The 23,877-nt window shown below is 42.4% G+C and overlaps 1 protein-coding gene across 7 annotated transcripts in view; it reads left to right on the plus strand.

Annotated features, from left to right (window-relative positions):
* The window catches only part of Ambra1 (autophagy and beclin 1 regulator 1), a 281,415-nt gene that overhangs the window by 230,246 nt on the left and 27,292 nt on the right, over positions 1–23,877 (plus strand). For all 7 annotated transcript variants that reach the window (XM_045153306.1, XM_004657205.3, XM_004657206.2 and 4 more), the window contains one exon: positions 1,154–1,308. In XM_045153306.1, the coding sequence (XP_045009241.1) occupies positions 1,154–1,308 (155 nt within the window). The remainder of the gene's footprint in view (positions 1–1,153; positions 1,309–23,877) is intronic.

The raw sequence follows: 23,877 nt of genomic DNA on the forward strand, positions 1-23,877 counted from the left end.
AGTTACTGTGAATATGTTACATTGTACTCAGTATATGCATACCTTCTCATTTTACTACTCACTACCATCCTAGGAGCTCAGGATGATTATGCAAATATGAATGTTGGAGAAAAGGAGAAAAAAAAAACCTCAGTGAAATTATTTCCATGGGGTTGGGAAGATGGCTCAGCAATTAAAGGTGTTTGCTTACAAAGCCTGGCAGTTTGGGTTCAATTCTCCAGTATCCACATAACGCCAGATACACAAGTGTCACATGTCTCTGGAGTTCATTTGCACTGCCAAAAGGCCCTGTCATGCCCATATTCATTCTCTCTCTTTCTCTGCCTCTCTCAAACAAATTAATTAATTAAAAAAAATAAATAAAGAGGGCCGGAGAGATGGCTGAGCAGTTAAGGTGTTTGCCTACAAAGCCTAAGGACCCAGGTTTGATTCCCCAGAACCTAAATTAAGCCAGATACATAAGGTGGTGCATGCATCTGGAATTTGTTTGCAGTTGCTGGAGGCCCTGGCATGCCCATTTACTCTCTGTCTGCCCCCCACCCTATCAAATAGATAAACAAATTTAAAAAATTTAGAAAATAATAAACAATCTGGATGTGGTAGCATACACCTTTAATCCCAGCACTTTGGAGGGTGAGATAGCAGGAACACTGAGTTTAAGGCCATCCCAAGACTAGAAAGTAAATTCCAGATCAGCCTGGGCTAGAGCAAGACCCTATCTTGAAAAACCAAAAAAAAATCAAAAAGTTAAAAAAAAAAAAAAAGATGGGCATGGTGGTGTACTCCTTCAATCCAGCACTTGAGAGGCAGAGATAGGAGGATCGAAGGCCACTGTGAGGCTACATAGTGAATTCTACATTAGCCTAGGCTAGAGTTAGCCCTACCTTGAAAAAAATTTTAATTTGCTGGGCATAGTGGCACATGCCTTTAGTCCCAGCACTAGGGAGGAAATCGTAGGAGGATCACTGTGAGTTAGAGGCCACCCTGAGACTACATGGTGAATTCCAGGTCAGCCTGAGCTACACTGAGACCCTACCTCAAAAAACAAAAACAAAAACAAACCAAAATTAATTTAATTTTAGAAAATATAAATTTTGTTTCCTTAGAATGTCAAGAATTCTGGGAAATGAACCTCTGTTCTATTGGCCCTCAGGTCCCAATGCCATTTCGGTGAGCCTGTCCCCAATGGGCCGATACGTAATGGTGGGCTTGGCCTCACGAAGGATCCTGCTGCACCCCTCAACAGAGCACATGGTGGCCCAGGTCTTCAGGCTGCAACAAGCCCATGGTGGTGAAACCTCCATGAGGGTGAGTGCTATTGCTTACATTTCCACTATGTGTAACTTTTCTGGGATTGGCATGGACCATAGTATGATCTCATCAGGACCAGCAATGTTGTGATTATAAAGAATAAAGAAAGCTGGGCATGGTGGTACATGCTTTTGATCCTACCACTGGAGAGGCAGAGGTGGTAGGATCACTGTGAGCTCACGGCCGCCTGGAACTACAGTGTGAGATCCAGGTCAGTGTGGGTGAGACCCTACCTTGAAAATACCAAAAACAAAAAAGGAAGTGTTCTAGTCCAACCCACCCACAACCAGTAGGTCTCAGTTTTCAAAGCTTGAAAGTCAGGATTTTATCTTAATCAGTAATTTTTGGTTAGGCCCATTAGTACAGACCTAGGATCCTAACTATTCATGAGGCTAAAGCAGAATTACAAGTTCAAGGCCAGCCTGGACAACTTAGACCCTATCTCAAAAACACAAAAAGGGCTGGGGCTGTACCTCAGTTGTGGTATTCTTGCCTCACATGTGAGCAACCCTGGTTTCAATCCCCACAGAAAAAATATATATCAGGAAGTTTCACACATCATAGATTTCAATTGGGCCTTGGGGACCTACCACATGAAACTTTTTTCCTGTGAAGAAACAAACACATCTTTTTATCCCAGCTAGGACCCAAATGACAGACCAGAGTACATTTGCAGCAATACTAGTTTGGTGAGCCAATTAATTTATTGGGGTTACTTATAGAGCAGGATAAGCGTTTCCTTATAGGAACAATGGATAACTCAGAGTTTCACCAAAAAGCCCACCCCAACCTAGGTGATGGTTTTACAGAAGCTGCATCTCTACAACACAATGCTGGACTCACAGGCACTGGGCAGGGCAGGTGGGAGACACTCTAGCACACTACACAACTTGCATGCTGCTCAGCTGATCAGTCTCTTCCCCAAGCACTTAACTTTTTTAAAAAAATTATTTATTAGACAGAGAGGGGGGAGGGAGGGAGAGAGAGAGAGAGAGTGAGAATGGACGCTCCAGGGCCTCCAGCCACTGCAAATGAACTCCAGACACATGTGCTACCTAGTGCATCTGGCTTACATGGGTACTGGGGAATTGAACCTGTGTCCTTAGGCTTCACAAGGCCTTAACTGCTAAGCCATTTCTCCAGCCTTTGTTTAACTTTTATGTAACCTTAGGGAAGGGTCTTACAACCTTTTTCCTAGACTTGACCTCCTGAGTCTTGAGCCTCCCAGCCTCACTCCTCTCAGGAAGGAATTTATTTATTTATTTGTTTGTTTGTTTGTTTATTTGACAGCCACAGACAGAGAAAGAGGCAGAGAGAGAGAGAGAGAATGGGCACATCAGGGCCTCCAGCCACTGCAAATGAACTCCAGACACATGCACCCCCTTGTGCATCTGGCTAACATGGGTACTGGGGAATTGAGCCTCAAACCGGGGTCCTTAGGCTTCACAGGCAAGCACTTAACTGCTAAGCCATCTCTCTAGCCCAGGAAGGAATATTTTAATTCAGAGAAAATTCCTACACAACACTGGTCAGAGTCTGCCCCTCAACATTTGTTTACCTCACCTATAACCTGGGAAGTGGTCTTGTGACCTTTTAAGTTTCTATTTTCTCAGACTTGTTAAACTCTTGACTCCTTCCCTTTAAGAGGGAATATTTCATTTTGGAGGAATTTGCTACACAACAGGTTCCTGAAGTCCTGAAATTACCTCAGAGAAAGTACAAATTAGCCAGATATGATGGTGCACACCTTTAATCTCAGCACTTGGGAGGCAGAGGTAGAAGGATTGCTGTGTGTTCAACACCAGCCTGAGACTACATACTGAATTCTAGGTCATCCTGGGCTAGAGGGAGGCCCTCCCTTGAAAAGCCAAAAAAAAAAGTAAGACAGGACTTCAGAAGCTACTTAAGTTTTATTTTTCACATCCATTTGCTAGTAGAGCAAAGATTCATTTTAGGGCCCATTCCTGTCTAAGGTATACTTCTACCACTAGTTTAAAACCCTTTTGGGTGCCATGTGGTTAGCAGCCTTTAGACTACTTTGGTTGATGGAGCTTGCCATCTCCCATCTAGCCATTGTTTTGTCAAAGAGAGTTAAGCATTTGAACAATAAGTTAACTTTGTAGCATTTAAGCCCCATTCCAGTGTAAGAACCTGTTAAATAACTTCCTCAATACTTTGTAATAGAGTCCATGCCATTTATAGTTTGGTGCACTTGTTAATGTGTTTGTTTTCTTTAGCTGTCTAATGTTTGTATTTAATGAATCCCACTGGGTTCAGTGGAGGCACCTAGGACATACCCTCAGGGCCCCCTTATTTAGCGCTGTGCATATAGGGGCTTGTTTAATGCCTGGGAATTTGTTTTCAAGAAAAAGGAGTATCTATAGGACCATGACACACAGAGTGATGAAAGGGTGTGTCCTGATGTGGTTCTTGCTTCTCCAGCCTCTTCTGCCTCCTGCTTCCTTAACGATTTCTCTAGCCGACTATACTGAATTGCTTTCCAAGCTCCCTGAACTTGATAAGGTTGCATTCTTTCCAGGGCACCTTAACCTGGAATGTTCTGCTCTTCTGCATCTCCAGCTTCCCTCAAGCTCCTCCCTTGCTGTGGCAGCTCCCTCCCCTCCGTATGCCACCACTGTATTTTGTACTGACCAGCATTGTTGTCGTGTTCTTCTCCTTTCTTGGACACCATACCTGTTTTCTCTTTATGAAATTCAGGGACCTACTAGGAAACCTGAGATTCAGAAGAAGCTAAATGAATGAAAGAGAATTTCAAGAAGAACATCCTCCCTTCTTATCATTTCTAGGCAAACTAACTAGCAGAACCAGCAACAGGTGACTCCATGGTCTTGCAAATTTCCAGAAGGAGTAGAAAAAAAGGCTATCTTCTTTTGATATCATAATGACAGGAAGGTTTTGATGTGATTTTGAAGTGATGACACCAAAATTCCAGATGGCTGAAAAAAGAGAAGACTGTGGAGGTTCTTTGAGCCTCTTACTTAGCTGAGGATAGAAGTGATTTGTAGTATTCTTGTTTTTTTGTTTTTTTCCTGAGGTAGGCTCTCACTCTGGCCCAGGCTGACCTGGAATTCACTATGTAGTCTCAGAGTGGCCTTGAATTCATGGCAGCCCTCCTACCTCTGCCTCCTGAGTGCTGGGATTAAAAGCGAGTGCCACCATGCCTGGCTAGTTTAAGTATTCTTTGGCTGATCTTAAAATGGTAAGAGCACCTGGTGCCTGCCTTTTAACACCTGCAATCTTCGTCTCAATAGCTTTTAACCCTTCCTGTCTAATTGTAGAAAAGTTGTTTATAGATTTGCTTTCAATAATGCAAATAGACATTTTCAGCCTCTTCTAGAAGCCAGGCCTCTTGTCAGTTCCTAGGCACAGCTTGCCAGCCCTCCATCCTAGCAAGGTTCCTCTTTTTCATAAGGGTTAGAAACATCTGGCTAAAAGCAAACAGCTACAAAGCAGAAGCCAAGGTGGTGAGTTCTTGTGTCACATATGGGGCTGACAGCTGAAGGAATACAGTTGGAGAACTTTGCTAAGGAGATGGAATTCAGTTAGTCCATGGCTGTCTTGCTAAGGGGCTCATGGCAGCTATCCAGCTTGTATGCATCATAAAAGCATTGATTTCTGAGCCTCTCTACCCAGTGAGGCATTTTTGATTCTCAATATGTACCATCTGCCACTAGGAGAGGGAATTGCAGCAACTGGAAATTTGGAAGTGCTTGTCTCACTAAGAGGTAGGATTAAGGCTTCTCAACAAGGTTTTGCTCAACAGAGTTTCTGCCCAGTCTGGCTCTAAAGCCCAATACTGCAGAAGTTTCTAGTTTTCTAGGTATTGGTTGTCTTCTACAGCCAAAGGACTAAAGCACTCAGCAAATATGGAAGGCAAGGCAACTACCTGAAGATAGCTGTGCTGTGCCACCCACCATTCAAGACAAGTAATGGATTTTTGTCTACAATGGGAATGAGGATTACTGGTTCTGTAAGAGCATCTCCCTCTGCATAATTTTTGTAATACATTTTTTTTTCGAAATTTATTAACAACTTCCATGATTATAAAAAAATATCCCATGGTAATACCCTCCCACTCTTTCCCCTTTGAAACTCCATTCTCCATCATATCCCCTCCCCATCTCAATCAGTCTCTCTTTTATTTTGATGTCATGATCTTTTCCTCCTCTTAAGATGGTTTTATGTAGGTAGTGTCAGGCATTGTGAGGTCATGGATATCCAGGGCATTTTGTGTCTGGGTGGAGCACATTGTAAGGAGTCTACCTTTCCTTTGGCTCTTACATTCTTTCTACCACCTCTTCTGCATTAGACCCTGAGCCTTGGAAGGTATGATAGAGATATGTAGTACTGAGCACTCTGGTCACTTCTTTCTAGCACCATGATGCCTTCTGAGTCATCCCAGGGTCACTGCCATCTGAAAAGAGAAGATTCTCTACCAAAAGTGAGAGTAGCATTAATATAAGGGTATGAACATTAAGAAACTGCTTATTGGGCAGTTTGATAAGCATAGTATATACATTTAGCCAGACAGCAGCAGATGTTACACCCCTAGGGCTCATGACTACCCCTGTTTTAAGTTTTCAGTATCAAGGATATATTCCCTCCCATGGAGCGGGCCTCCAGTCCAGTTAGAGGGCAGTTGGTTTCCACCATGACAGACATGCCACTATTGCACCTGTTAGCTCATTTGTCCTGGCTGGCCAAATATAAGGCTTCCAGTGTCCACTGTTGAGTATCTTCACTGGTGATTTCTCTTTCTCTCATTGAACTGTATGCAGAGTGGCTTCTTCCAGCTTTCTGTCAGCTGGTCTACATGGAAGAGGTTATCAACTCAGTTCCAGCAGGATTTCTCAGTGGCCTTGCAGCCCAAGTATGTGGAGTCTTCAGCAATAGGGTCTTACCATCGATTCCTGGTGGGAAACCAAGGGCCTCGGCAGTGGCCTATAATGTTTTGGGGCCATCAGGGACCTCCCTGTCCAACAACTCACTGGAAGGTATCCTATCCCTGGCACTGAAAATTTTCTAGCAACAGTCTGTGGTTCCTGAGTGTTCCATTGTCCAAAAAAGTAGGATTCCATATGATTTCTTTATATCCTCTTAGATTAAAAAAAATTGTTTTTGTTTATTTTTATTTACTTATTTGAGAGCAACAGAGAAAGAGAGAGAGAAAGAGGCAGATAGAGAGAAAGAATGGGTGTGCCAGGTCCTCCAGCCATTGCAAATGAACTCCAGATGCGTGTGCCCCTTTGTGCATCTGGCTAATGTGGGTCCTGGGGAATCGAGCCTCGAACTGGGGTTCTCGGGCTTCACAGGCAAGCGCTTAATCGCTAAGCCATCTCTCCAGCCTTCCTCTTAGATTTTGATTAGCCCTCCCTCCACCTTTCCTCCTCAATCTCTTCCCCTAACCTCACTTTGGGTCCCTCTGTATAGTTTAATATAGATTCTTCTCTCCATAACATCATCTCTGCCCTGTATTCCCCTGTCTTTGATGTGAGCTCTTGAAATTCACTGTGATAGTGATCAAAGAGATGAATTTGTTGAGCAAACAGACATTTCTCAGGAGAACATCCTCCAGAGTATTGGTTTATTTTAATTTCCACTAAGTGATATCTCTCCCCAGGAGATGTTCTCTTACATGATCCCATATGAAAACTCTTCCAAAGTGAATTAATAATTGCCATTAGTCTTGGAGCACTAGTCTAAGTAGTTCTTCAGACCTCTGGATCAGTGCTTCTCAAACAGTGGTTCTTGGACAGTCTGTATTGGAACTATGTAGGGACCTTGTTAAAACACAGATTCATATTGTCCCATTATCCTTCCAAAAGCCAGTTTGATGCTCCAATAAATGTTTCTAGTAGAGATGAAGGGGATGGAGCTGTTCCAGATCATAGCTTTTCTCAATCCCATTGTCACCAGATACAGTATGATTTTAGAGTTGTCATGCCCTCTGGTTGGAGGGCATGGGAGAACAGAACAGCCCACATTATGGTCCACACTGAGCTTTTGCCTGTCTGGGCTTTACCTCTCATCTTTTTCTTGGTTGTTGCTTCTCTCTAGGATTCTCCCTTAGCTGCCTATAGCTGCTGGAGTCTTTGCTTCTCTCTGCTGTCATTTTCATTTTAGTCCTTATTTCTAAGATATAGGGTCCTGCCAGGTGTGGTGATGCACGCCTTTAATCCCAGCACTTGGGAGGCAGTGAGTTTGAGGCCACCCTGAGACTGCATAGTGAACGTAGGTCTGCCTGGTCTAGTGCAAGACTACCTTGAAACAACACCCCCCCAACAAAAAAAAAAGAAAAAGCATATAAGGTCCTATTAGTGTTTCCTTTCTCTGTTTCCTAAGACCAGTTTTAGTTCTTAGCATTGTAGTAATTGGCAGAACCAGAAAAATCAAGAGATATTTTTTCCCTCTGTCCACTAGTGATTCCTCTAAACTGGATATGTTGCTGTCTGTGACTCAGTGTTTTTTGTTTGACTCCCTTTCACTTGAGTCAGTGATGGCTTTTTGTTAATTTCTGTTTTGTTTTTAAGTTAGGCTTTTAGAGACTGCTGAGCTGAAGTTTTGCTGAATTCTCAAACACTAAACTGCCTGCGTTCCCCCTCAGCTTTCATTTTCTAATTGGAACAAGACACAATATTGTAACAGAAAACTGCAATTAATTTTCTAAAATAGTGGCAACTTGCACATTATAATAACTTTAGTTGATATCCAATGAAAGCATAATAACAAAAATACAAAATTACTAATGAAGCCAGAAACAGTCATACACCAAATTATTCTTCCAATCTCTATCACCATAAGTGCTCTGTTACTTGGGGATGGGGGGAAAGTCAGCAACTGGGCAGTAAGGCCCCAGGTTGGGGGGTGAGTAATGCTAGATAATTGTTAGTTAAAAAGTAAGAATAATGATGGCAGGCGTGGTGGCGCACACCACTCTGGAGGCAGGGGTAGGAGGATCGCCATGAGTTCGAGGCCACCCTGAGACTCCATAGCGAATTCCAGGTCAGCCTGGGCTAGAGTGAGACCCTACCTCGAAAAACCAAAAAAAAAAAAATAAGAATAATGAATTGGGGAGATGACTCAGCAGTTCAACATGCTTACTTGCAAAGCCTGCTGACCAGATTCAATTCTCCGGTACCCACATAAAGCCAGATATACAAAGTGGCATATGCATCTGGAGTTTGTAGTGGCAAGAGGTCCTGGCACATGTTCTCTTTCTCCCTCTTTGTCTCATAAATAATTTTTTTAATATTTTATTTTTATTTATTTATTTGAGAAAGAGAGAGAATGGGCATGCCAAGGCATCCAATCACTACAAAGGAACTCCAAATGCATGCACCAGCTTGTGCATCTGGCTTTTTTAAAAAAATATTTTTATTGGGCTGGAGAGATGGCTTAGCGGTGAAAGTGCTTGCCTGCAAACCAAAGGACCCAGATTTGATTCCCCAGGACCCACATAAGGCCAGATGCACAAGATGGCACATGTGCCTGCAGTTTGTTTGCAGCTGCTGGAGGCTCTGGCACGTCCATTCTCCCACCCCACCCCCACCTCTTTCTTTCTCAAATAAATATATTTAAAAACAAAGAAAGAATAAAAAATTAGTGCTGGCTGAGCGTGGTAGTGCATGGCTTTAATCCCAGCACTTGGGAGGCAGAAGTTTTTGTTTGTTCAGTGATAACTCTCACCTGATTTACTTCCTATTAACCAGTTATTTCAGATATTTCAAGGCAATTGCAAACTAGTAAGTATCTGTTTTCCTGAACTTTTATGGGCCATGCTGGCTGCTGGAGTATACTGTATAGTCTCAGGGTGGCCTCAAACTCATTCTGATACCCTGAGAAGCTTAAGAACTAGGCTAAACCAGACATAGTAGCTCATACTTACAAACCTAGCAATTGAGAGATAGAGGCAGGAGAATCAAGAGAACAAGGCCTGAGCTGGAGAGATGGCTCAGCAGTTAAAAGTGCTTGCCTGTAAAGCCTGCTGGCCCAGGTTCAATTCCCTAGAACTCATGTAAAGCCAGATGTACAAAGTGGTGCATGCATCTGGAGTTCATTTGCAATGGCAAGATGCCATAATGTACTCATTCATTCTCTTTCTTTCCCCCCTCTCTTTCTCTGCTAACAAATAAATAAAAATATTTTTAGGGGTGGGCATGGTGGTGCACGCCTTTAATCCGAGTACTTGGGAGGGAGAGGTAGGAGGTTTGCCATGAGTTCAAGGCCACCCTGAGACTCCATGGTGAATTCCAGGTCAGCCAGGGCTAGAGTGAGACCCTACCTCTAAAAACAAAACACACACACACACACACACACACACATACACATTAATATATTTAGGGAGTTCGAGAGATGGCTAGCAGTTAAGGCACTTGCCTGTAAAGTCAAAGGACCCAGGTTAGATTCCCCAATACCCACATAAAGCCAGATGCAAGTGGCACATGCATGTGGAGTTTGTTAGCAGTAGCTAGAGGTTGTGGCACACTCATTCTTTCTCTATCTGCTCTCCCCCAACCCCTTCAAATAAAGGCAAATACTTTACCAACTGAGCTACCTCCCCCAGCCCTTGGGTTCTTTTTATTTTAATTAATTAATTTATTTATTTATTTATTTTTGATTTTTCGAGGTAGAGTCTTACTGTGTCCAGGCTGACCTGAAATTCACTATGTAATCTCAGGGTGGTCTTGAACTCACAGCAGTCCTCCTACCTCTGCCTCCCGAGTGCTGGATTAAAGGCATGCACCACCACCATGCCTGGCAAAAATAAAATATTTTAAATATATATATCTTTTTAAATTTTTTATTTGAGAGAAAGAGACAGATAGAATGGCTGTGCCAGGGCCTGTAGCAGTGCAAATGAACTCCAGGCGCATGTACCACCACGTGCATCTGGCTTACATGGGTACTGGGGAATTGAACCTGGGTTCGTAGGCTTTGCAGGCAAGCACCTGAACTACTAAGCCATCTCTCTAGCCCCTAAGGGGTATGTGTGTGATATTTTGTTTATTTATTCACTTGAGAATGAGAGAGAGAGAGGGAGGGAGGAATGGAGGATGGATAGAATGGGCACATCAGGACCTGTAGCCAGTGTAAATGAACTCCAGACACATGTGCTACCTTGTGCATCTTGTTTTATGTGGGTACTGGAGAATCAAACTTGTGTCCTTAACCTTCATAAGAAAGTACCATAGTCATAGAGCCACCTCTCCAGATCTAAGATATATATTTAATTTTACTTTATTTTTTGGTTTTTCAAGGTAGGGTCTCACTCTACTTCAGGTTGACCTGGAATTCACTATGTAGTCTCAAGGTGGTCTTGAACTCACGGTGATCCTCCTACCTCTGCCTCGCAGATGCTGGGATTAAAGGCGTACGCCACCACGCCCGGCTTTGATTTTTTTTTAATTGACAACTTCTATAACTAAGATATAAAGGGAACAAGGAGGTGGGTGTGGTGATGCACACCTTTAATCCCAGCATCTGCGAGGCAGAGGTAGGAGGATCGCAGTGAGTTCCAGGCCAGCCTGAGACTACATAGTGAATTCCAGGTCAGTCTCTGTGCTGGAGCTAGACCCTACCTCGAAAACCACACAGATGGGTTGGTGCCAGGCGTGGTTGTGAACAAACAAATAAATTTTTAAAAATCGACAAACAGGGCTGGAGAGATGGCTCAGTGGTTAAAGTGCAAGCAAGGCCTGACAGACTGGATTCAACTCCACACTACCCACATAAGCCAGATGCATAAAGTGGCACATGCATCTGAAATGTGCTTGCAGTGACTGAAGGTCCTGGTGCCCCCATTCTCCCTCCCCCCCTTGCAAATAATTTTTTTTTCAATTTTTTTAATTAACAACTTCCATGATTATTAAAAAAAATCCCATGATAATGCCATCCCTTCCCCCCACTTTCCCCTTTGAAACTCCATTCTCCATCATATCCCCTCCCATCTCAATCAGTCTCTCTTTTATTTTGATGTCATGATCTTTTCCTCCTATTATGATGGGCTTGTATAGGAAGTGTCAGGCACTGTGAGGTCATAGATATCCAGACCATCTTGTGTCGGGGGGGAGCATGTTGTAAGCAGACCTACCCTTCCTTTGACTGTTACATTCTTTCTGCCGCCTCTTCCACAGTAGACCCTGAGCCTTGGAAAGTGTGATAGAGATATTGCAGTACTGAGCACTCCAGTCACTTGTTTCTGGTACCATGATGCCTTCTGAGTCATCCCAAGGTCACTGCCATCTGAAAAGAGAAGATTCTCTACCAAAAGTGAGAGTAGCATTAATATAAGGGTATGAACATTAAGAGAAGTGCTTACTGGGCAGTTTGATAAGCATAGTATATACGTTTAGCCAGACAGCAGCAGACATTACACCCCTAGGGCTCATGACTACCCCTGTTTTAAATTTTCAGTATCTGGGATGTATTCCTCCCATGGAGCAGGCCTCCAGTCCAATTAGAGGGCAGTTGGTTTCCACCATGACAGGTGTGCTACTATTGCACCTGTTGGCTCATTTGGCCTGGCTGCCCTAATATAAGGCTTTGCAAATAAATTTTTAAAAAGACAACAAAAATAGCAACAACAAAAAGATGACACACCCCCCCCCCAATAATGACCCAAGACAAGGTTTACTGTCTCAAGAGTTTATCTTACGTAGCCAGAGTTGTAGCTTCATTCCTGGATCCAAATGGATGCCAAGAGCCATCAGCCCTGACCACCATTTATATCATTGCATGTGTATGGGTTCTTCTGAAATGTCTTAGGTTTATTTTTCCAAGTTTAATGTTTACTATGATGTCCTCCCCCTGTGATATCCTAATCATATGTACTAGATTGTTAAAGTTTGATTTTCTAAAGTGACCCTGACTCTAAGTCAACAAAGAAGTATTCAGAAGTCTCAGGGACTGAACTGTTTCCTAATCTTGGAGGAAGCAAGTACCAAAAATAAATATGCATTATTTTTATATCCTTGAAGGGTACTATTTCTTCAAGGGGAGATTGGGACAAAAAAAAAAAAAATGAGACAGCTTTGTTGTCAGAAGTGATTTACTCCTTCCTAAGATTCTGTCCTCATTAATTTCCTTAAAGCTGCCTGTCAGTTGATTAAAAGCTGCTTCCTCTGCAATTATCTTAAAGTTGACTTCTGAGATGTGGCACAAAGCATCTATCTTCAAAAAGTTCCTTCCTTCAGAACCGTATAGAAAAGGGGGAGGGGCAGAAGAGAAGTCAGAGGTGTCTCTGATGTGATTTGTCATGAAAGGGAGGGGGGAAAGATACAAAATTAAAAATTTTAGAATTGTAGTCAGAGCCAATAATTTAGGAGAATTTTCTGTGACATAGTCATACTGCTCTGATGATTTCTTTCCCCATGTCCTCCTAGAAGAGTGACATCTTTACCACATTCTATACTTTTCACTGAAGAAAATTTTATTGTGTCCCTGTCAAATATGTCAAATAAAAATCTTGAGGGCTGAGGTGATGGCTTAGCATTTAAGGTGCTGGCCTGCAAAGCCAAAGGACCCAGGTTCGATTTCCCCAATATCCACATAAGCCAGATGCACAAGGTGGTGCATACATCTGGAGTTTGTTTGCAGTAGCTGAAGGCCCTGGTGTGCCCATTCTCTCTCTATTTTTCTGGTTGCCTCTATCTCTGTCTCTCAAATAAATAAGTAAAGAAAAATCTTGAGCACAAGGAAACTCTGAAATAAAAGAATTTATTGGGCTAGACAGATGGCTTAGTGGTTAATGTACTTGCCTGCAAAGTCTAATGACCCAAGTTCAATTCCTCAGTACCCATGTAAAACCAGATGCACAATGTGGGGCATGCATCTGGAATTCTTTTGTAGCAGTGGGAGGCCCTGGCATGCTCGCTCTCTCGTTCTCCCTCCCCCCCACCCTGTCTCTCTCTGCTTGCAAATAAAAAAAGACAATTTAAAAAAAAGAATTTATTGGGCTGGGAATGTAGCTCAGTAGTAGAGTGCTTTGCTGAGCATTTGAATAAGCCCTGGGCTCAATCCCCAGAATCACACAAAAAAAGTGAGGGGTCAGTATTATTAAGTTAATACAGATGCTAGCCAGAAAAATGACCAAATCCTGGGACAAGTTTCCCCCACTACATGTAGAAAGGCTAGAAAGTAGTTTGAAAAATGTCTACTAGACCAAGATCTAAGAGCATTTTTATAACAGAACTTAGAGGAAATATAAACTGTTCACATTGATCCTACATTGGTTGTACATATAACGGGCACAAATTTGAGACTGGAGGGTAGTCTTAAAGGAGATGTAGTTGTTTTCAGATTGAAGGAACTAGCAGCTGAGGAGGTTTGTATAAAGGATGACCCTGGTGATCCTCATTGTGGGATTTGAGTCAGGGTTTCAATATATATTCAGGAATGTGAGACAGTTTTTCAATATTTCTGATTAAATTCCCTTATCTCCTCTCTCTGTCCTCTCCCTTTTAAAAAAAGATTTATATTTATTTATTAGAAACAGAGGGGGTGTGGAGAATGGGTGCAGCAGGTACATGAAAAAGCTGAAGATTGGATGGGGTTAAGGTTTAAGTAGCCTCCATTCAAACCCAGGGTTTTCGTTAGCATTTTAGGCCTTGAAGGGTAATCTTGGGGACCTAGGTAGGTGAAGTTGGGCTAACTGTAGAGAGGCTACAAGGTTAAGATTATAGTTAAATACACCGTCCCAAAAGCAACAAAATTATTACCAGAAATGAGAGGCATGATCATCATGAAAATTGAGAAATTTCCAAAATGGTGTGGTTTATATCTGTTCTTGTTATAGTGAGCAGGTCTGTCTAAAGTTACAGTCTGTGCTGTGATGATTAAATCTTTTAAGATATGCCTTACTTTTTGCTGTATTTTTCTACTGAATGTTTAAGACCAAGTAGGTGGCCACATTTTAAGGTCAGTTAAGGTTCTTTAAGGAAGTTAAGGTCAGTTGTCTTTAAGGAAGTTGTCTTTAAGGTCTTTAAGGAAGACTCCTGGGAGGAGCTCTATGGCTCTCTCAGCATTTGTACCATCTGCTGGGATGAGTCAGGGCCTTGCTGACCATGTGGCTTCCCTTCCCTTGGAAGCATTAAGGGTTTTCCCTCTGTTCTGATGCTTTTTCTGCAGACTGGATAGTGATTGGAATTCATTTTTTGGGTCTCCATGTCTTCTCTGATCAAGAAGATAGCTGACCTACCAAGAGGTTTAGGATCCTCTAGAGGAAGTAGTGTCCTGTTGTCTCTTGAGCCCTTCTGACCTGGAGGGGCTTGAGCCAAAATATTGTGGGCCCTTTTAACCACAAAGTCCTCATTGGTTCTGGCCACTACATCTGGTTGCTAAGCACCCAAGAGACAAATGGGAATATAGAGTATGTCTCCATCTTTTGTCTTTGACAAAACAGGTCTAGTTAAAACATAATATTTTTTAAAAACCTTAACATTTTGTTGTAACATTTAACTTATATTATCTGATGACATGGTAAGCCATATATGAAAGATAGAAAAGATATGTGTGTGTGTGTATAATTTAACATTTGTAAGTACAGACAAACCATGTTAACAATCCTGGTGACAGTTTTTATTAACAAAAATATAAATTTTAACTTTGAGTTTTACTTAGTTTTAGTGTCCTTGTGAGAGCCATCACTTTTGTTTTGACATTGGAGGATCTGAACTTGAATATGAGACAAATCTACCAACAAACTGAAACCAAGCAGTCTGTTAGAAATTAAGTTATTGTAATAATCATTAAACCCAAATTTTAACCTTTTAAATGAGTCTGTCAATCTGAAATCAGAGTTGAATTTTGGAATTTTTTTGTACTGTAACAGCTATGGCTATTGTAGTAAATATAAACAAGTACTTCTGGTTTTAAAGTTGAAAACTTAGAAGTCTGTCTTTAGTAACTTAGAATCACCTTTATATCTATGCACCTATGTACATTTTAGTGGCTTTAATCTTTTTGTCTAAACTTGATTAGACATCAACTTAATTCTGACAGAGAAATCTATATCAATCAATCTGATGCACCTTGTTTAGGGTTACCTTAATTAACATACTCTGTTTAAATTACATTGTTTTCAAATAACAAATTTTAGTATTGTAGCTGATTTTGGCCCAAGAATTGTGAATGGAGCTCCTCAAAAGTTGAAAAAGGGCTGGGGAAATGGCTTAGCATGTGCCTGCAAAGCCAAAGGGCCTAGGTTCAATTCCCCAGGACCCACGTAAGCCAGATGCACAAGGAGGCACATGTGTCTGGAGTTTGTTGGCAGTGGTTGGAGGCCCTGATGTACCCGTTCTCTATCTCTGCTTCTCTCTCTCTCTCTCAACCCCCCAATAAATAAAAATAAAAATAAGTTAAAAAAAAAAGTAGAAGCTGGGCGTGGTGGTGCACGCCTTTAACCCAGCACTCGGGAGGCAGAGGTAGGAGGATCGCCGTGAGTTCAAGGCCACCCTGAGACTACATAGTGAATTCCAGGTCAGCCTGGGCTAGAGCAAGACCGTGCCTTGGAAAAAAAAAAAAAAGTAGAGAAAGCATACAGTTTATATAGTTATCAGAATATGGGGAGACTTCCTTATCTCCCTAAGAACCATGAGCAAAACAATATCAGTGGATCAAATTTTAAACTTAATAACCTGTTGTTTTGAGACTTTTTTTTTTTTATCCTATAAAACACATTTTAAAAGCATGGATTTGTAAATGTGGTAAAACTTGAAAACTTGCCCTGGAGGTAATGTAACACACTTGGAAAATCAAATGACAAATCTGAACTACACTTAACGATATAACAAATTAAGATTATCTGTTCACAGTGAATTTACACAAGAGAGAAATTGAGAGAATCAATTAATTATATGTTGTCAGTTTTCCTTTCCTCATGCAGAGGCAATAGGCCAGTTTGCCTAAGGACTAGGAGTAGATGACACATGGTTTTAAATGTACTTGGGGTCTGAGTTGCGGGGGGCAATCCATTTCTTAGAATCCAGCTTACCATGAATTTAAATAGCATATCACAAATTAATATAATTTACATTATAGTGAAATAGAAACAATCGTTAACAAGTATCTCTAAACATTGAGCAAACTTACCAGTTCCTAGCTGTCTGGACTTTAGCCTTTACCTGGCAGACTTTAGGATCCAACTTGTTTTCCTTTTCTTTTTTCTTTTATCTTTTTTGTTGTTGTTGTTGTTTTGTTTTTTGTTTTTCAAGGTAGGGTCTCGCTCTAGCCCAGGCTGACCTGGAATTCACTATGTAGTCTCAGGGTGGCCTTGAACTCATGGCGATCCTCTTACCTCTGCCTCCCAAGTGCTGAGATTAAAGGTGTGTGCTACCATGCCTGGATTTTTTTTTTTTTGTTTATTTTTATTTATTTGAGAATGACAGAGAGAGAGAGAGAAAGAGAGAGAGAGAATGGGCACGCCAGGGCCTCCAGCCACTGCAGACAAATTCCAGACGCATGCACCCCCCTTGTGTACCTGGCCAATGTATGTCTTGGGGAATCGAGCCTTGAACCAGGGTCCTTAGGCTTCACAGGCAAGCGCTTAACTGCTAAGCCATCTCTCCAGCCCTCCAACTTGTTTTCTGAGCCTGTGTGTCTGGCTGTGACATGGGGGTCTCTCTGTCACCATCCTGTTGTTGTTTGCCACCTAGCATGGGTTACAGCTTTGTTGTGCTTGTGTATCCCATACACAGCATATCCCCATATGAGTCTTGTCAATGTGACTATGCATGTTGTTTGAATCTATGTCTCAAAGCATTACTGCAGACACAGACCAGTATAGCCAGTATCTGTATTTTTTACAGGTTAGCACTGATCATTAGGTATCTGAAATTTAGGTTAATGTTCAATTCCACATTCATGCACAGTCATTTAGAGTTTAAAATAGTTGTTTTATCTAAATGAAGTCAGTCTCACCTTGGTTAGAAGAATCTGGTGAGTAGGGCAAGCAGAACAGAGAGGACAGGCATATAGAGCAAAAGATGTTTAAATATGGGGAATCTTGAACCATTTGCCAGTGCTGTGGCAAGTTTATTTATATAAGTAAAAATTTGGAAATCAAAAAATAGGATCTATTGTCTAATTTATATTGAGGCCAGGCCATGTTGTAATAAAATATTAAGTGGTGAGGCTTGATGTCATCTTGGAGCCTTAATTTCTTTAAATTTTGAAGTAGACAAGCCAAGGGGGAGTGATAGGGACAGTTTTGGAAGTCTTATTTTCCATCTCAGATGAGAGGGAGAAGGAAAGGTTATAGGAGGAGACTCTTATAAGGAAGAGAGGAGAAAGGAAGGTGTGCTCCTGAAGGAGTAATTATTAGCTGTAAAGAATGAGATCTCAGGAGGAAGGGGAGAGCGGGAGAGAGCATGTGTGCGGCAGCAGTGGAGTCAGAGGGCACAGACCAAAGCAAGTTGGAAGACTAAGCTTCAAGCTAGCAGGAGCATGTAAATTACAGTGGCTCAGTGGCTGAGAAAGTCCAGCAGAGAGGAGGACAGAAAAAAGAAAAGGGAAAGAAGGGAGGGATGAGTTGGTCCCTCTTTGAGCATGGCTGATAAAGTTCAATCAGTGGTACAGGAAGGGGCAAGAAGCTGCCCTCTCCTCTCTGGGCAGAGGGAGTTTGTTGGGAAAAGGAGGAGGAAGAGTGTCCCTAGGCCAGCAAACCAAGCCACAAGGCGCCTTTCTGAGGGTAGAGGATAAGGGAAGTAGGAGTGAAGCCAAACCATGGTGGGTGGGAGAGCAGGTACCTGGCAGATGGTCTGAGGCAGTCAGATGATCAGTGCAGCTCAGTGGTCTGGTCAGGAGGAAGGAGGTCTGGCCGCCCAAGAGGGCACCCGGGAGCCTTCTATCCGAGTCACGGCACCAGCTGTAAGGTTTGGGAGTGACCAAGACCATACAAACCACTCTGAGGCAAAGATGAAAGCTTTTATTAGGGAGAAGCAGAGGAGCTTCCAGGGCTGATTCACAAGAGAGGAGCACAGCCAACCTGAGTTTTCAGGTAGTGAACTTTATAGGTGAGGAAGGAAAAAGAACTCGTTTGTTAATAGCTAGGGTGTGCCAACAGAACTGTGATCAGGTGACTTACAAGATAAGGGTGCAGGAAACCATGACCTGGGGCATTGTTAAGCAAGGAGGGGTATAATGACTAGGTAGTTTCGTGAAGAATGTAGATAGTCCACTTCCCCATGCCTCTGTCACTATTCTGCTGACCATGGTGATTCCATCTTGGGAGCCATTCCCAACCTAACACTGTACTTCCCTGTTCCAACATGAATATACACCCTGTTCATAACCATTAGTGCACCTCACAGATTAATAAGCCAGAATTGAACAAAGGTACTATTGAGAATCATTCTCTTAAAAATGAAGAATGTCTCACTCATTTTCATAGTTTTGTTATTCCTGCTTCAAGTAAATAAAAGAGGAAAATTCAGTGACTTAATATTCTGATTCTTTTTTTTTTTGGGGGGGGGGGGTTCAAGGCAGTGTTTCACTCTAGCCCAGGCTGACCTGGAATTCACTATATAATCTCAGGCTGGCCTCCAACTCATGGTGACCCTCCTATCTCTGCTCCTTGAGTACTGGGATTAATGGCACGCACCACCAAGCATTTTTTAGTCTTTGATGAGGTGTGTGCCCATCCATTTCCAAAGGAAAGGTTCGGCTGTCTCTTACCATCTACTTTCCACTGATTTTCCTATCTTCTTGGACAGTCACCTCTTGAAAATATGAAGTATCCCATGCTTTCTAAAAAGTGTTTGCCCCAGTCATTTCTTTCTAAAAGCCCCAGTAACTTGTATGTTCCATTCTATCCCATGGCCTTTGCATCTTCATTTTCAGTCACTCTCTTGTTCCAGCCAGCTTCTGTCGTCTTGATGTAAAGCAGATCTGCCAGCTGCACGATATTACCACTGCAAGGTTCCAACTTCACAGGTGATGGCATTTGCAAATGTAACAACCACAAAGTTCTTAGCTGCTTATCTGGCTTGATCTTAGTTTGTTGCTGGGTCTCATGGGCTGAGCTCTATTGACATGCAGTGCAAAAGGAGGCATCTTATTGAGGGCTGCAATACATTTCTCCTGGTTTTATTTTGTTTTGTGTTGTGTTGTTTGGTTTACAGGGCTTTTATAACTTAGCCCAGCCTGCTTTGAAACTCACTACATAGCCCAAGCCAGCCTTGAACTTCCTTCTGCCTCTACCTCCCTAGTGATGGGATAACTGGTATGCAGCACCATGCCCGACTTCCTCTGAACTTCAAAGGTTTTTCACTGGCCTTTCATTCTTTTCTGGTTTGTCTTTAAATAAGAGACAAGACCTCAGTTTTATCTGGGGACCATTTTCTTTAGTTCCTATTCCCTATTAGCTTTGAGGAATGGATAGGCAAGTGCTCCAAGGGATTGTGCTGGACCAGAGAACTGAAATGTGAGGCAAGTCATAGACCAGAACCAGAGGACAATCCACGACCCTGGGATTCCTATAGCTACAAGAGTTGTGAAGAGACTAGCAAGGTCTGAAGGGGCTAAGCCTTTAATAACTGCTTTCTAATACCACAGGCTTTATTTATCCTAAGCCAGGGTGCAGTTGTTACACTGACTTTATGGGTAGTTGTCTCCTCAAAGCAGCTTCCTGTAGTAAGAAGTATGGATGTGTGGTGCACGCCTTTGATCTCAGCTCTTTAAAGGACCACTGTGAGTTCAAGGCCAGCCTGGGACTACAGAGTGAGTTCCAGATTAGCCTGGGCTAGAGTGAAACCTACCTCAAAAAAAAAAAAAAAAAAAAAAAAAGGGCTGGAGGTATGGTTTAGCAGTTAAGGCGTTTGCCTGCAAAGCCAAAGGACCCAGGTTCTATTCCCCAGGACTCATGTTAAATGCTGGAGGCCCTGGCATGCCCATTCTCTCTCTTTCTTCTCCCTGTCTCGCTCCCTCTTACTCTGTCAAATAAATAAACAAATACATAAAATTAAAAAGAAAGAAAGAAATGGCCGGCATGGGTGTGCACACCTTTAATCCCAACACTCCAGAGGCTGAGGTAGAAGGATCGCCATGAGTTCAAGGCCACTCTGAGACTACATAGTGAATTCCAGGTCAGCTGTGCTAGAGCAGACTCTATCTTGAAAAAATAACCCTTAAGGAATCTGGTTTACTAAAGCCTCTTTATTTTCTTCTTTACAATGCCTCCTTCTCTGGTCCTTCTACTCTGCTCCCTGCTATTATATGTAGCTGTTAATTTAGGGAGAATCTATTGGCAGGCCTATACAGAGTTTCACCACCCAATCCTAGGGCTCCTCCCTTCCTTCATTCAACCCATTGAAATTAACACTTATACCTAGGTAAATCTGGATGAAGAACATGAAATAGACCAAGGGCTCCTAGCCACAAATATGTGATCAGAGCCTAGTTTTCCTGTTTGTATTTAACCATGGAACCTTTAGACTGGATAGGACACTGGTTATTACTTTACATACAGAGAAAGAATAAAGGCACCACACCACATTTTATGATTTAATATTTTATTTTTACTTATTTATTTGACAGAAAGAGAAAGAGGGAGAGAAAGAGAATGGGCACTCCAGGGCCTCCAACTGCTGCAAACAAACTCCAGATGCATGTGCCAGCTTGTGTATAACTTTTATGTGGGTCCTGGGGAATCAAACCTGAGTTCTCTGGCTTTGCAGACAAGTGCCTTAACTGTTCATCCATCCCTCCAGCCCCATTTTATGATTTAAAGAGCAAAAAGGAAAGAGTGTTATTGAGTCACTAGTCAGTGAGGCCAAGTACTAAGCAGTGGCTATGAATTTGTTCAAAGTTCCTGCCAAATGTGTTTTTATAAGGAGGAGAGTATCTACATATCAGGCAACCACATTTTCAGTGAATAGGATTGAAATTCATAACATCTATTGTGTCCTTTCTGCCCCTTAAGACAGGCTTGGAATCTAGGCTGGCCTCAAACTTCTAATGATCCTTCTGCTTCCCATGTGCTGGGATTAAGGGTGTGAGCCACTATGCTCAGCATCATTGTTTTTTTTTTCTTAGTTAGACCAAAACTTTTTAAATTCCCATATGTATATAGATCTTACATAGGTTATAGTCTTGTATCCTTCACATGCACACCCCATCTTCATTTCCCTGAGAGCCCTCCTCAGTAGGGTCCTTAGTGTTTAGACCAAAACTTTTTTGTTTTGTTTTGTTTTTTCAAGGTAGGGTCTAACTTTAGCCAAGGCTGACCTGGAATTCACTATGTAATCTCAGGGTGGCCTCAAACTCATGGCAATCCTCCTCCCTCTGCCTCCCAAGTGCTGAGATCAAAGGCATGCACCACCACACCCCGTTCAAAATTTGTTTTTTTTTTTTAATATTTCATTGATTTCTTTGAGAGAGAGAGAGAAAGGGAAAGAGAAAATGGACATGCCAGGGCCTCTAGCCACTGCAGATGAACTCCAGACACACGTGTCACCTTGTGCTGCATCTGGCGTCCTTGGGTACTGGGGAATTGAACCTGGGTCCTTAGGCTTCTCAGGTAGGTGTCTTAACCACTAAGCAATCTCTCCAGCCCCCAAAACTTTTTTATTAATTTATTTATTTATGAAAGTTGGGAGCTCCAGGGCAAACAAACTCCAGATGAATGTGCCACCATGTGCCTCTGGCTTACATGGATTCTGGGGAATTGAACCTGGGTCCTTAGGCTTTGCAAGCAGGCACCTTAAGGCACTAAGCCATCCTTCCAGCCCTTAGATCAAAACTTTTAAGGGGCCTTGGCTAACTTCCAAGAGTTTTATTTTTTTTTTAATTTTGTTTGAATCTGTATGCATGAAAGAGAGTGTGTGTGTGTTGCTGTGCAAGGGGTCTTGCTGCTGCAAATGAACTCCAGACACATGCAGCTCTTTGTGCATGTGGCTTTACATGGATACTAGGGAACCAGACTTGGGTCAACAGGCTTTCCAAGCAAGCACCTTTAACTACTGAGCCATCTCCCCAGACCCTGGTTTGGTATTTGAGACAGGGTCACATGTAGCCTGAGCTGGCCTTGAACTCCCGATTCTTCTGCCTCTGCCTTCCAAGTGCTGAGATCACAGGCATGGGCCACCATGCTGGGTAGGAGGTTCTTAATGCAGCAAACACAGGGCAGTCAGTCTTAAAAACAAGCCAAAGCCAGTTTTTTGTTTGTTTGTTTGTTTTTTAAGGCTCATTCAACTGCAGGATCATAGCAAGGGCATTCTGAGAGAGTATCATTAGCTACTAGGCATGTTTCTCAGCACCATACCTGCAAACGTACAGGTATCAGGATCCTCTGTACATGTGTCAGTATGCTGACTGTGTATGGTGTATCTTCTACATTCCAGAGACTCTACTGGCAAAGGCCTTGCAGGTAGGTTCCCAAGGCAAATGCACCTGTGTCCTCAAATCTCAGGCTGCGTGGTCTGCCCAAATTCTGGAGTGGACCTTTAGCTTGATTTTTACTTCTTTGTTGGGGGATTGGGTGTGCATTAAGACATGGCCATACTATGTAGTCTAGGCTGACCTCAAAATTGAGATCCTCCTGACTCAGCTTCTTGAGGGCTGCAATTACAGGTATGCACAAACATGCCCAGCCCAGTTTTTACTTCACTTTTTTTTTAAAATTATTTATTTATTTATTTGAGAGCGACAGACACAGAGAGAAAGCCAGATAGAGGGAGAGAGAGAGAGAATGGGCGCGCCAGGGCTTCCAGCCTCTGCAAACGAACTCCAGACGCGTGCGCCCCCTTGTGCATCTGGCTAACGTGGGACCTGGGGAACCGAGCCTCGAACCGGGGTCCTTAGGCTTCACAGGCAAGCGCTTAACTGCTAAGCCATCTCTCCAGCCCTTTACTTCACTTTTTAAAAATACTTTTATTTATTTAAAAAAAAAAAAAGAGGAAGAGAGGATAAATGAGATTGGGTATGCCAGAACCTCTTGCCACTGCAAATGAACTTCAGACACATGTGCCACTTTGTGCATCTGTCTTTACTCAGGTCCTAGGTAATTAAACCTGGACTGACAGGCTTTATAAGCAAACACCTTTAACTACTGAGCCATCTCCCCAGCTCTACTTTTTGCTTCTTCATACTTTAATTTTGTTTTCCTTTTATAATGTCTCATTAGGATAATCAGAAATATAATTAGTTATTAAGCTGGAAATGGTTGATGCAGAAGGATCATGTGAGCCCATGAATTCAAGGTCAACCTGAGCAACATAGCAAGAACCTGCCTCAAAAATAAATTAATTAGGGCCGGGAGTGGTGGCGCATGCCTTTAGTCCCAACACTTGGGGGGCAGAGGTAGGAGGATTGCCATGAGTTCAAGGCAACCCTGAGACTGCAGAGTGATTTCCAGGTCAGTCTGAGCTAGAGTGAGACACTACCTCGATAAAGCAAAATAAATAAATAAAAATAATAATAATAATAATTAATTAGTTAAAGCCGAGTGTGATAGCACACATCTTTAATCTCAGCACTTGGGAGGATTGCCATGAGTTCAAGGCCACCCTGAGACTACATAGTGAATTCCAGGTCAGCCTGGACTAGAGTGAA

This window comes from Jaculus jaculus, chromosome 1 (assembly GCF_020740685.1).
Source record: "Jaculus jaculus isolate mJacJac1 chromosome 1, mJacJac1.mat.Y.cur, whole genome shotgun sequence".
NCBI classification, from domain to species: Eukaryota; Metazoa; Chordata; class Mammalia; order Rodentia; family Dipodidae; genus Jaculus; species Jaculus jaculus.